This window comes from Nerophis ophidion, linkage group LG02 (assembly GCF_033978795.1).
Source record: "Nerophis ophidion isolate RoL-2023_Sa linkage group LG02, RoL_Noph_v1.0, whole genome shotgun sequence".
Taxonomy (NCBI): domain Eukaryota; kingdom Metazoa; phylum Chordata; class Actinopteri; order Syngnathiformes; family Syngnathidae; genus Nerophis; species Nerophis ophidion.
In genome coordinates, this window is record NC_084612.1 from 57,793,501 (window position 1) to 57,806,906 (window position 13,406).

The 13,406-nt window shown below is 39.9% G+C and overlaps 1 protein-coding gene across 4 annotated transcripts in view; it reads right to left on the minus strand.

The window, feature by feature from the left end:
- Positions 1-13,406, minus strand: part of LOC133542939 (receptor-type tyrosine-protein phosphatase gamma-like) — a 797,325-nt gene that overhangs the window by 132,551 nt on the left and 651,368 nt on the right. For all 4 annotated transcript variants that reach the window (XM_061887219.1, XM_061887226.1, XM_061887237.1 and 1 more), the window contains one exon: positions 3,488-3,596. In XM_061887219.1, coding sequence (XP_061743203.1) covers positions 3,488-3,596 — 109 coding nt within the window. The remainder of the gene's footprint in view (positions 1-3,487; positions 3,597-13,406) is intronic.

Below are 13,406 nucleotides of genomic sequence, written 5' to 3' on the forward strand. Positions count from 1 at the left end.
TGGTGTGGTTCCTGTATATTTGGATAATTTTCATGGTCAAAAACGCGGAAATTCTGTGTTTCCTGATCAAAATAACACAGCAGACCAGAAGTGAGGCAGACACAGGTGGTGCCTCCATGGCTACACACAAAGTGTATCAAGCGTGTGCGTGAGAGGGGGCGCGTGCTTGATGCCACGAGAAAAGGCAGGCCATGAGGCAGCAAGTACCTCTGCCTCAAAGTAGGGGGCGATATATTGTTCAATGCCTCAGCAGTACCTGTCTCGCCACACTGGGAGAAATGGGGGCGCTCAATCTGTTTTTGGGGGGATTTTTGATGCGTTCAATAGTATTGTGGCCTGAGGGAAGAAGCTGTTACAGAACCTCGAGGTTCTGCTACGGAGGCTGCAGAACCTCTTTCTAGAGTCCAGCAGTAAAAACAGTCCTTGGTGGGGATGTTAGGAGTCTCTGCAGATTTTTTAAGGCCTTGGTCAGGCAGCGGCTTTTTGCGATTTCCTGGATAGGCGTAAAAGGAATCCTGATGATCTTTTCCGCCGTCCTCACCACTTTCTCTGTAAAATGTAGTGAGAATGGGCGGAAGGAGCTGTGCTCTATTTATCCGACGCAAAAAGTGCAAGGGGACCAGGTTATATTGTCAGTTATCTGCACCCCCAGGAACTTGGTGGTGCTGCTAACGATCTCCACTGCTGTGCCGTTGATGAAGAGTGGAGCTTGGCTGGACTGGTGCCTCCTGAAGTCGACGATGATCTCCTTGGTCTTGTCGAAATTCAGGACCAGGTTGTTGGTTCTGCACCAGTCAACCAGATGTTTCACCTCCTCCCTGTACTCCATGTCGTCGTTGTCACTGATGAGGCCCAATACGGTTGTGTTGTCCGCATACTTCACAATGTGGTTAGTAGTGGACCTGGCACAGTCAGGTCATCAATCAATTTTTGTGCCCTTGTGTGCATTATCCTTTTCATCCTTTGTAACTGAGCTACTGTGTGGAACAATTTTCCTTGTGTATCATTTAAAGGTTTGTCTAAGTCTAAGTCATTATATATATATATATATATATATATATATATATATATATATATATATATATATATATATATATATATATATATATATATATATATCTGTCAATAGTTAACTATGGACAATATGTGATTAATCGCAATGAAACCTTTTAATCGGTTGACAGCCCCAGTATGAACTTTTTAACTTCTTCTCCTTACACTACTGTATACTTATTGCTGAAATGTTCTTTATCTTTTTAAAGCACAAATGTTGACAGATTTGCAAACCGCGTACAAATGCTGTGCCGGCTTGCCCCATTAATGTGAAAAGAACAGAAAAACTGTCCCTTAGAGTCTGTAAGTCTCGGGGAGATTTGCCATAATTAACAAGGCAAGGTGCAGCAAAATATAAATAGATACATTACTTTCCGTCAGTCCGGTTCCCCCAATGCTCAAACCACCGGAGGTTTATTCAGTAGCCATCAATATTACGAACACACAGAGCAAGCATAATCTGATGAAATGGGTCGTTCAGTGTAAAAAGTTATCTCCTTCTCCTTCTTTATTTGAGTTTATAAATTACTGTTGCGCATTCATGAATATTGCAAATGAATACTTTTACAATGGGAATTTAATCATTTGCAAAGTTTCCATCCAGGACCCTTAGGGACTGTCCAACAAGGGTTGGCACTTTTGTGACTTCTGCTGTGCTTTTTTTGGACTTCCGGATCTGCCTCCCGGGAGTTTTTTGGGCCGTGGAGACCAGCTGCTGGGTCTCTGCCACACCAGAGTCCGTTTGGAGAGACTGGAGGGGATGCGGATAAAGAGACAGGTGCTGCGGAGCTGGCACTGAGCGCCGCCGGGACGGACGAGCTTCCCGGTGTTTTGGCTGAATGAGCAGGTATCGGACACCTCGGTCTCCTTGGATGTATCCTTACTCATCCATGCGGACTGGACACTGGCCGAGAGCTGGTGGGCGGCCGAGGGTGGAGTCAGCTCTCTTGGTTGCTTTGTTTGGTCTGCTCCTGTCTCTGGCCATGCTCCCCCACCCCAGCAGACGATGGCGTGGAACACCCCAGAGGCCACAGTGTATGTGGGTGTTAAAATGTTTTTGTTTGTTTGCTTGTCTATGCATGGTGCAATCGTGTGTACGCAATGTACTTTTGCATATTATTGGTTAATTTTTAAATTTTTATATTTGTATTTATGTTTTCGTTTTTTTGTTTTGCTTTTGTAGCTGTGTGTAAAGTGGCTGGTTGCATCAGCTCTGCTCTTTTAATGCCTTTAATGTCTTTTGAGTTCTTTGATGTTTCCCTTTTACACACTTGCTTATGTGTGCTATGGCTATGAGTTTTTCTTTTTTTTCTTGGTCTCAGTCTAGACCCCCTCTCCAGGGGCCCAGGCTAAATATTTGTTCTTTTTACAAAAATATATACATGTACTGTATATAGAGACATACTGTAATAACTTGAATTAAGTAATTAAGATTATAAACAAATACCAATAAAAAGAAAATATAAAACAATAACTAAAAGGCTTCCTCCCACTTCCAAAGACATGCACCTGGGGATAGGTTGATTGGCAACACTAAATGGGCCCTAGTGTGTGAATGTGAGTGTGAATGTTGTCTATCTGTGTTGGCCCTGCGATGAGGTGGCGACTTGTCCAGGGTGTACCCCGCCTTCCGCCCGATTGTAGCTAAGATAGGCGCCAGCGCCCCCCGCGACCCCGAAAGGGAATAAGCGGTAGAAAATGGATGGATAACTAAAAGCAGTCTTTTTCTCACATTGTGTCGACTTTTTTCTTATGAAATTGGGAACAATTTCTCATATTATTTCTGTTTATGTAAAATTGCAATACTTTCTCATAAAATTATTACTTTTCATGTAAAATTATTATTGTTTTATGTAAAAGTATTACTCATTGTTCATATAAAAATCTGACTTTTATCACAACATTGCCAATGTTTTTGTTGTTCTTGTAAAATAGTGATTTTTTTTTTTAGGAAAAATTCTGAATATTATTATAATATTGCCAAAATTTTTCAGATTCTTATATAATTGTGAATTTTGTCGAGTAAAATTATGCCTCTTTTCAAAAAATTACCAAAATGTTAAACTTTTCTTGTAAAATTGCAACTGTTATTGAGAAAAAATTCCAACTTTTATCATAATATTGCACAAATGTTCAGTTTAACTTGTAAAATTTGGACTTTTGTTGATTAAAATGACAACTTTTATTATAATACTGTCAAAATTCTAAGTTTTTCTTGTGAAAAACTCATTTTTCACAACAAGCTTTTTTTATGTTTGCATAGTATGAATATATTATTAATGTTGTAAATACACATCTTTATATATCTAGAAAGGGTGGTCCTAAAGAGGTAGGACATTTTTCGGAGGTCTCAAAAAGGTAATAAATACAAGAGTGTGTGTGTGTGTGTGTGTGTGTGTGTGTGTGTGTGTGTATGGCTGCACAGGTGTCTTACCTCTGAAGAGCATGCTCTGACTGAAATCACTGCGCATGTCATTGGTGCAGACAGCCTGAACCCGAAAGAGGTACAACACGTCGGTTGAAACGGGAGAAATGACAGCCTCCTGTGCGACAAACAGACAAAAAAAAATTGGTTAAAATTGCCAGGGATATTTCTTCTTCGAGTAGAATGGAAAACGTAGGGAGTCATTCTTTGGACACAGAGTTTTGCTTACAGAACGAAACACAATGAGTTCACCCTGTTGCTGTGGTCACGCACATTCTGATGCACACACACGGGCAAACTCCCTAGTTTCTGTCAGGCTTGCCCCTGACAGTTTGGTTGTGTTTTAGTTTTTCCTCTGGGTTGGTTGTATTTCAGCGCTCTTGTTTTGGTTAGGTTTCCTGTTTGTTTCCCTGAGTGCCGTGTCCCCTCAGCTGTGGCTGATTGGCACCTGGCCACACCTGGTGTCAATCAGTCAACTACTATTTAAACCTGCTTTGTCCTCCACTCGGTGTTGTCAGGTCGATGTCACCACTACCTGTCATTATCGATATCGTTACAGCTACTACCTGTTGTGCTAATACTTGTCCTTGTCGCTGTCGTCGTAGTGGTAAGCTGTTCCTGTTAGCTATTTGTAGTTTGCTTTCTCCTAGCTCTTTTGTTTCGTGTTTTCTTGTTAGCCATTAGCTGTTTCCAGTTGTTCTGTTTGCTGGTTCCTGTTTTCAGTTTTGGCTACACCTAGTTCCTGGTTTGTGTTTTTTCACCTTTTATTTTGAACATTAAATCATGTTTTCTTACTCAATGCCTGGCACCATCTCTGCATCTTGGGGTTCGTCACCAACACACTGTGACAGTTTCCATGATGAGAGAACGTACAGTAGGTTACGCTGTCATCCTTCACTTTCATCGCCAGTGAGGAAGGTGTGAAGAATGCGCTACCGACCTGATAAGTCCGAAAGAGAAAGAGATGATACAGTATTATCTGCTCACAGATGCTACCGGGTGGTTGTTTGAGCACACTGCAGTAAATCCTGGATAGTCCCACTTCTTAATGCTTTCAGTCAAGCATACAGTGCATGCCAAAAGTTTGGACACACCTTCTCATTCAATGTGTTTTCTTTATTTTACATTGTAAATTTGTCATATCAAAACTATGACTGAGCACATGTGGAGTTATGTACTTAACAAAAAAAAAAGGTGAAATAACTGAAAACATGCTTTATATTCCAGTTTCTTCAAAATACCCACCCTTTGCTCTGATTACTGCTTTGCACACTCTTGGCATTCTCTCCATGAGCTTCAAGAGGTAGTCACCCAAAATGGTTTTCACTTCAAAGGTGCGCTTGAAGCTCATGGAGAGAATGCCAAGAGTGTGCGAAAAAGTAATAAGAGCAAAGGGTGGCTGTATTGAAGAAACTACAATCCTCGTTTCCATATGAGTTGGGAAATGGTGGTAGATGGAAATATAAACGGAATACAATGATTTGCAAATAATTTTCAACCCATATTCAGTTGAATATGCTACAAAGACAACATAGTTGATGTTCAAACTGATAAACATTTTTTTGTTTGCAAATAATCATCAACTTTAGAATTTGATGCCATCAACACGTGACAAAGAAGTTGGAAAAGGTGGCGATAAATACTGATAAAGTTGAGGGATGCTCATCAGACACTTATTTGGAACATCCCACAGGTGTGCAGGCTAATTGGGAACATGTGGGTGCCTTGATTGGGTATAAAAGCAGCTTACATGAAATGCGAAGTAAGGGTCACCAATTTGTAAACAAATTGTCGAACAGTTTCAGAACAACATTTTTCATTGAGCCATTGCATGGAATTTAGGGATTTTACCATCTACGGTCCGTAAAATCATCAAAAGGTTCAGATAATCTGGAGAAATCACTGCACATAAGCAAGGATACTAAGGACCTTTGATCCCTCAGGCGGTACTGTATGAAAAACCGACATCAGTGTGTAAAGGATATCACCACATGGGCTCAGGAACACTTCATAAAACAACTATCAGTAACTACAGCTGGTTTCTACATCTGTAAGTGCAAGTTAAAACTCTGCTATGCAAAGCAAAACCCATTTATCAACAACACCAAGGAACGCTGCTGGCTTTGCTGGGCCCAAGCTCATCTAAGATGGACGGGTACAAAGTGGAAAAGTGTTCTGTGGTCTGACGAGTCCACATTTCAAATTGTATTTGGAAACTGTGGATGTGGTGTCCTCCGGAACAAAGAGGAAAATAACCATCCAGATTGTTATGACTTACACATCTGTGAAGGCGCCATTAATGCTAAATGGTCCATACAGATTTTGGAGCAACATATGTTGTTATCCAAGCAGCGTTATCATGGACGCCTCTGCTTATTTCAGCAAGACAATGCCAAGCCACGTGTTACAACAGGGTGGTTTTGTAGTAAAAGAGCGTGGGTACTTTCCTGGTCCGCCTGCAGTCCAGACCTGTATCCCATGAAAAATGTGTGGCGCATTATGAAGCGTAAAATACGACAGCGGAGACCCCGGACTGTCGAACGATTAAAGCTCTACATAAAACAAACCGACAAAGAATTTCACTTTCAAAGTTTCAACAATTAGTTTCCTCAGTTCCCACACGTTTATTGAGTGTTGTTAAAAGAAAAGATGATGTAACACAGTGGTGAACATGCCCTTTCCCAACTACTTTGGCACGTGTTGCAGCCATGAAATTCTAAATTAATTATTATTTGCAAAAAAAATAATGTTTATGAGTTCGAACATCAATTATTTTGTCTTTGTAGTGCATTCAATTGAATATGGGTTGAAAAGGATTTGCAAATCATTGTATTCCGTTTATATTTACATCTAACACAATTTCCCAACTCATATGGAAACGGGGTTTGTATTTTGGGTCTTGCTGGACTCGGATTCGCTTATTTACCAATGAATATAAGACACTGTGCATATTTATTATGTTTTACTTTAACAAGTTCCGCGATCCCGAAGTGATAAGCGGTAGAAACAGGATGGATGGATGGAAGTTTAAAACATAGCGTGACCGTGCAACATCATTAACTGCCATAATCGTGGTCATGATCGCTTTAGGACAAAAAAAAGGATTTGGAGAGATTTTTTTTCATTTCCAGTGTCAATGCTAAGACGAAAGAAGTTGGGTTATGAAGCGTATAAAAAGACGAATAGTTTGAATAGCAGCCGGGAGACCAACAAACTTCACTTTTTGTCACTGCGCTGGCTCGAACTCGCTTTTCCCCGGCAGCTGAAATCTGCCAGCACCTCTGCTGGCAGCGCACCGAGACACGCCCCTGCTTGCACTGGCCGCGTCACGCCCACATGCTGGCAAGGCTGTTGGCGATCGGCAATCTGCACAGCTGGGATTGAGGGCGAGCGTTATAAGGACCAGTGGACCCTAGGATCCTCGCGGGAATTTAGTTCTCTTTTGTGTACCGTAAGCCGACACTAGCTTTATGGTCTCTTTCTTTCTCTCTGCATTTCCCTCCATGTCTGATGTCCGTGTTGTCCTTCCGCAGTGCTTTCCCGAGCTCACCAGTTGTGATCCCCTGTCATTCCCCTCTGGATTCTGGACTGCCTCCCTTGTATCTCGACCTCTCGCTTGACCACGGACTGCCTTGCTGCTTTATCCCCCATCTCGCTCAACACAACACTTAGTAACACACACTAAAGCTAACCACACACATAGCCTCACGCACAGACTCTTGGGTTTTGTCACACACACATTTTATAGTTTATTATTTGATTATTATTTGATATTTTTTGATTATATATATATATATATATATATATATATATATATATATATATATATACACACACACATACATACATATAGATGTATATACATACATATAAATATACATATAAATATATATATATATATATATATATATATATATATATATATATATATATATATATATATATATATATATATATATATATATATATATATATATATGTCTTGATTGGATTATCCAGAGAATAGTGCTCGATACCGTGGTAGAGCGCAATATGTAGGTGTGGGAAAAAAATCACAAGACTACTTCATCCCTACAGAACTGTTTCATGAGGGGTTCCCTCAATCATCTCCTGATGATTGAGGGAACCCCTCATGAAACAGTTCTGTAGAGATGAAGTAGTCTTGTGATTTTTTCCCACACCTACATATATATATATATATATATATATATATATATATATATATATATATATATATATATATATATATATATATATATAATCATAATAAATCATAAAGAATCATAAAGCTTTACCACCCCCTTGTGTCTGTGCCGTCAACTCCCGTCAACACTTTTAAAACAATCACCTGGTACATGCTGTTTTGTTCACTGCATTTTTAGACTGGTAAGTTTGAATGAATGCATGTTTTATTCAGAAACACTCTAAGCATTTAATAAGATGTTAGCGTTAGCCAAGCAAGCTTCGGGGCAAATTTACAAACAACGTACAATATTTTGCAAAAAAGCCCGTTGTCTCATTTCTTCTAGTCTTGGGTAAGCACAAAAATTGTTCATTTGTCAGTATGCCATTGGTAGAATAGAATAGAATAAAATTGAAAGTACTTTATTGATCCCTGGGGGAAATTCAGCACCACAGTTTGCTCACAATGAACAATAACGTATTTTTTCCATCCATCCATTTTCTACCCCTTATTCCCATTGAGGTCACGGGGGGCACTGGTTCCTATCTCAGCTTCAATCAGGCGGAAGGCGGGGTACACCCTGGACAAGTTTTTTTTACATGTGAATACTATAAAATACAGTCTATTATACAGCATTATTTACATGTGAATAATATAAATACAGTCTATTATAGAGCATTATTCACATGTGAATAATATAAATACAGTCTATTATAGAGCATTATTCACATGTGAATAATATAAATACAGTCTATTATACAGAATCATTCACATGTGAATAATATAAATACAGTCTATTGTACAGCATTATTCACATGTGAATACTATAAATACAGTCTATTATACAGCATTATTCACATGTGAATAACATAAATACAGTCTATTATACATACATTATAAAGCAATACAGTACTGCAGAGTACTTTATGTAAAATTCAGGATGTTTTCCTTTATACTTTAAGACTACACTGTCATGGTGCATGCGCAAACCCACATGTCATCTGCTGTGAGCGCAGTCGGCACCTCTGCTAGAAGTGCTGGGACACGCTCTTAAAGCATCACGGCCACGTGTCGACATGGCTGCAGACAATCAGCAATCAGCGCACCTGGTTTGTGATGAGGGCAGGCAGAATAAAGACCAGCGGACCCAAAGATCCAGTGCTGGAATGTAGCTCACTCCCTGTAGTAAACGTCCTGTCTCTGGCTTCCCCCCTGCATACTTGTTCTCTCTCTGTTCCTTCCCTGTGCCAGTGTCTTATGTCCTATGTATTCCCTGCAGTGTTTAGCCTGTTCCCCGTGATGGAGCTGCTTGCCTTGACTTCCCTCTGGATTACGGACTGCCTCCCCCGATCTTCGACCCTTACTCGGACATGGACCTTGTTGCTTTTCTCCAGCCCCCGACCCCTTGCTTGCCCACGGACTGCCTTCATGCCTTGCCCATTTGGTCTGACTAAGGATTCATCCAACACACACTCACAACAAACTCTGGTAACATTTACATTGGTAGTTCTACACATCGTCTTGCACCATTCACACTCCACCACTTCATCAACTGCGAGTTCAATCATTGAACTCATCCCTGCCGTTGTCGTCTCCTCCCCCCGTTGTATGTAACAAACACTGCGATTTTTAGGACATGGGTTAGCTTTGCGGCAAGAAAAATATCATTCATTAAAGGTAACAAGTGTTATACAATGTATTTTGGTTTCAACATAATGAAATGTTGCTAGGATCACGGTTTCAAAAACTTTCAAACTCTTGGGAATTTCTTGGGGGTAGCGAAGGATGATGGCTTGAATCTTGAAACTGCATACAAGGCTCTAAATTTAATAAGTAGGTCAAGCAAAAACAGATGTATAATCGATAATATGGGATGAAACAAGTAACTGAACAAAGTACAAACTGTTTTTCAATAAACTTGACACAAACAAAATCAGCAAAGCCCGAGACCACCCGAGGGTTTAAATATGTTCTTTGACAACTATACCAGATGACCACTATGCAATCAGATAATTATAGGGAGCTTTTTCCCCCATCACAATAATGTCCTAATTTGTATGCCGCATCACCGCCCCTATTGCATCTTCTTTCCAAACCCTCACTTGGTGACTTGTTCCAGTTTCTTGCTTCTCCCTGATGAATCCAGTTCTTCTTATTCCTCATATTAAGCGGGCTGTGGGTGGCGTTGGGGGATTCAGAGTAGACAGGGTAGAAAGAAAGGACGGGAGATGTTTTGGAAGGAAGCGAGGATGAACTACACAATTGTCCCACCCAACCTTCAGCACATTCCTATTTTTGAAAGCTAGGGGGCACTATGATCTTTTTTTTTTATTATTTTTTATTTTTGCAGACATCCCGGTTTTTCCCTTTGAGCCAGTGGCCCAAGGTCATCTTTTTTTTTTTTTTTTGCCACAGAATGGCAGCTCTGCATCGCCTCCAGTAAACATTAGCATTCTGTGAACTGATCAGCGGACCACAATGTTAGAAGAATGCATTCAGTCTACTGTACGTATTCACCTTCTTTTGTTGCTAGTGTTTGTCTTTTTTCTTTTTTGTCCATTGATAATACAAAGCAGGGAGGATGCTGTTAAAATGAAAGGAGTTGCCCTCTGCTCTAAATTCCAGTATTTCAAAAGCAACATGTTTTTTTTTTGTTATATAGCTGATAAATAATAATTCCATATATGTGCAATGGTTCCCAGTAAAACGGAGTCGTCCCAAATTTAGAGACAAAGGTATGCATCGAACGCACTTTGTCCCGCACTTTTTATGACCGTGAGAATGAAACATTGTCTGTAAATTATAAATGCGGCTGTAGCCTATCTCAGCTGCATTTGGGCGTAAGGCGGAGTACACCCTGGATAAGTCGCCACCTCATCGCAGGGCTCAAATAGGACTTAAAAAAAATAAAATGAAAAAATAAATAAGGAGTGATTACAGAAATCCGTAAATATAAATATGTTTCCCAATCATTCATTTATCAAACTCAATGAAGTTCAACTATTCTCAAATGTTTAGTTGGCTGTTAGTCTGCCTTTGCTTGATGATAGTGAGCTTGTTGTCCAACTATTGTGATACCAAAATTACTTGTACTCCTTTTAATTGATGATGTTCTTTGAACGGGTCGCCAAAAGTTGTTTATTGGGCTCAAGAATGTGACACTTAGCAAGAGATCTATTATCTGATCAAGCTCCGTCTCCTGTGTCTTTGATGTAACATGTGGACTTTAGTTGACCTGGGCATATGTTTCATCTTTTCTTGACCCCCAACATAATACAATTGTTCCCCTTTCCTGAGTGACACCCCCCCCCCCCCCCCCCTTTCTGGGCAAACAACACCCTCTCCTTCTTCACAGGACTTTGGGTATTCATTCCACTGGTGTACTGTATGTAAATGAGCATGGAGGGTGTGGAGGGTGGGACTTCTGAGAATGTATAATTGTCATGTCAAATTCTAAAGGAGTTAGAACGAGCTGGAACGAACGGATGTGTCATTCTGGTTTGGTCTCGCTTTGCAAAGCTTGTTATTATTTGTTTGTTACTTTAATAAATAATTTTAAAGCTATTTGTCACTAAAGGATCGTCTTTAAGACATTTCCATGACACTATATACCGTATTATCCGGACTATAAGGCACACTTAATATCTTTTTTTTTTCCTCAAGGGCGCCTTATAACCTGGTGCACCCAATGAACGGAAAAATTCTGGTTTTGCTTAACGACTTTGAAGCAATTTTATGTGTTGAATGGTGTAATGATAAGTGTCACCAGTAGATGGCAGTCAAACATAAGATATATGTGTAGACTGTAATATGATGGCAATATGGCTCAAGTAAACAATACCCACATTTTATATGTTCCATTGAAAATATAGAACATTACACACGGCACTCAAAAATATTTCAAAATGTTTTAGTATGACTTTGGTAAGCTATGAAGCCGCACCGCTTGATGGGTTGTACTGTGCTTTATTATGGTCGGTGTATAAGGTAAGTCATAATATCTGCCGTTTTGTTTCGCAATATTATGCAAAAGCAAATGTTCTTACTTTCTAATACCTGCTGATCTGTATTTGGGATTAGCGTGCAAGGACGAGAGTTGAAGAAGTGTCAAAAGATGGAGCTAACTGTTTTAAAGACATTACACACTCTACTTCAATCAATAACGCAGAAGCATATTCTCATCCGTGGCCTATTAATTAGACCAGTGGTTCTTAACCTGGGTTCCATCGAACCCGAGGGGTTCGGTTAGTCGGCCTCAGGGGTTTGGCGCAGGTCAAAACACACCGGACTCATCCTGTAAATGCAAACTTCTCCCTATCGGCGTATTTTGGATACGGCAACAGCTGACTGATTTGCATGTGTAATTTTTTGTGAATTTATGCACTGTGTTGCTTTTGTTGTTTGAACAAGGTGATGTTCATGCACGCTTCATTTTGTGCACCAGTAAAAAAAACATGGTAACACTTTAGTATGGGGAACATAATCACCATTAATTAGTTGCTTATTAAAATGCAAATTAGTAATATATTGTCTCTTAACTAGTCATTATTAAGTACTTATTAATGCCTTATACTGCATGGCCTTATTATAACCCTAACCAAATAACTCTGAATTAAGTATTTATTACCTAGAATTCGTTTCCCCAGTGCACAAATAATTCTAAATTTGACATGATCTATGGTCTGGATTATGGTTTTGGTATTGTTGGTTAGTTTTTTGACCTTTTTAGTTCCTGTTTGCGATACCTTGTTTTTTTGGGGTGGGGGGCTGCAGTTAGGAACATATTTATTAACTCGATAAATCTTGGCAGGGCATGAGGTACACAAACATAAACTATGGCGGGGAACATACACAAAACTGTGGCATGAAACAAACAAACATAAACTGTGGCTTCGAACAAACACAAAACTGTGGCAAGTAATAAACACGGCATGAATCGAAATGTGGTATCGCATGAAAACAAGCAATGACGCCAGGCCGACTGACTGGCAAAGACAGGCTTAAATAAGGGTCTTGACAGAAACAGGTGCACGGTCGGAACACCAGAGGCAGGTGAAAAACATAAGTCGGCATGGTAACCAAACAAAACAAGGGAGCGCAAACAGGAACTAAAAGAGTCCAAAAACTAACCAAAAAATAACAAAAACATGATCCACACCACAGATCATGACATAATTAAGTCTTTGTCGCTTAGAATATGTTCCCTATACTAAAGTGTTACTAAAAACCCATAACTTTGTTTTGAATTGGAAAAAAAACTAAATTTTATTTTTAACTAAAGAAGGGTTCGGTGAATGCGCATATGAACCTGGTGGGGTTCAGTACCTCTAAAAAGGTTAAGAACCACTGAGTTAGAGTGTAAGCCCTGAGATTGGTAGTTTGTGAGTTCAAACCCCGACCGAGTCATACCTAAGACTATAAAGAAAAATGGGGCCCAATACCTCCCTGCTTGGCACTCAGCATCAAGGGGTTGGACTTGTGGATTAAATCACCAAAGATGATTCCCGGGCGTGGCCACCACTGCTGCTCACTACTTTCCTCACGTCCCAGTCAAGGGGATGGGTCGAATGAGACAAATTTCACCATACTTAGTGTGTGTGTGACAATCATTGGTACTTTAACTTAACTTTAACTAATTTAACTTAACCTAATCTCCTCATCCGTGGCTCACTACTGCAACAACAAGACCAGAAATGTGCCATGAAAAACCATCCGACCGTAACTCTCTATTTACTAAACTTTCTT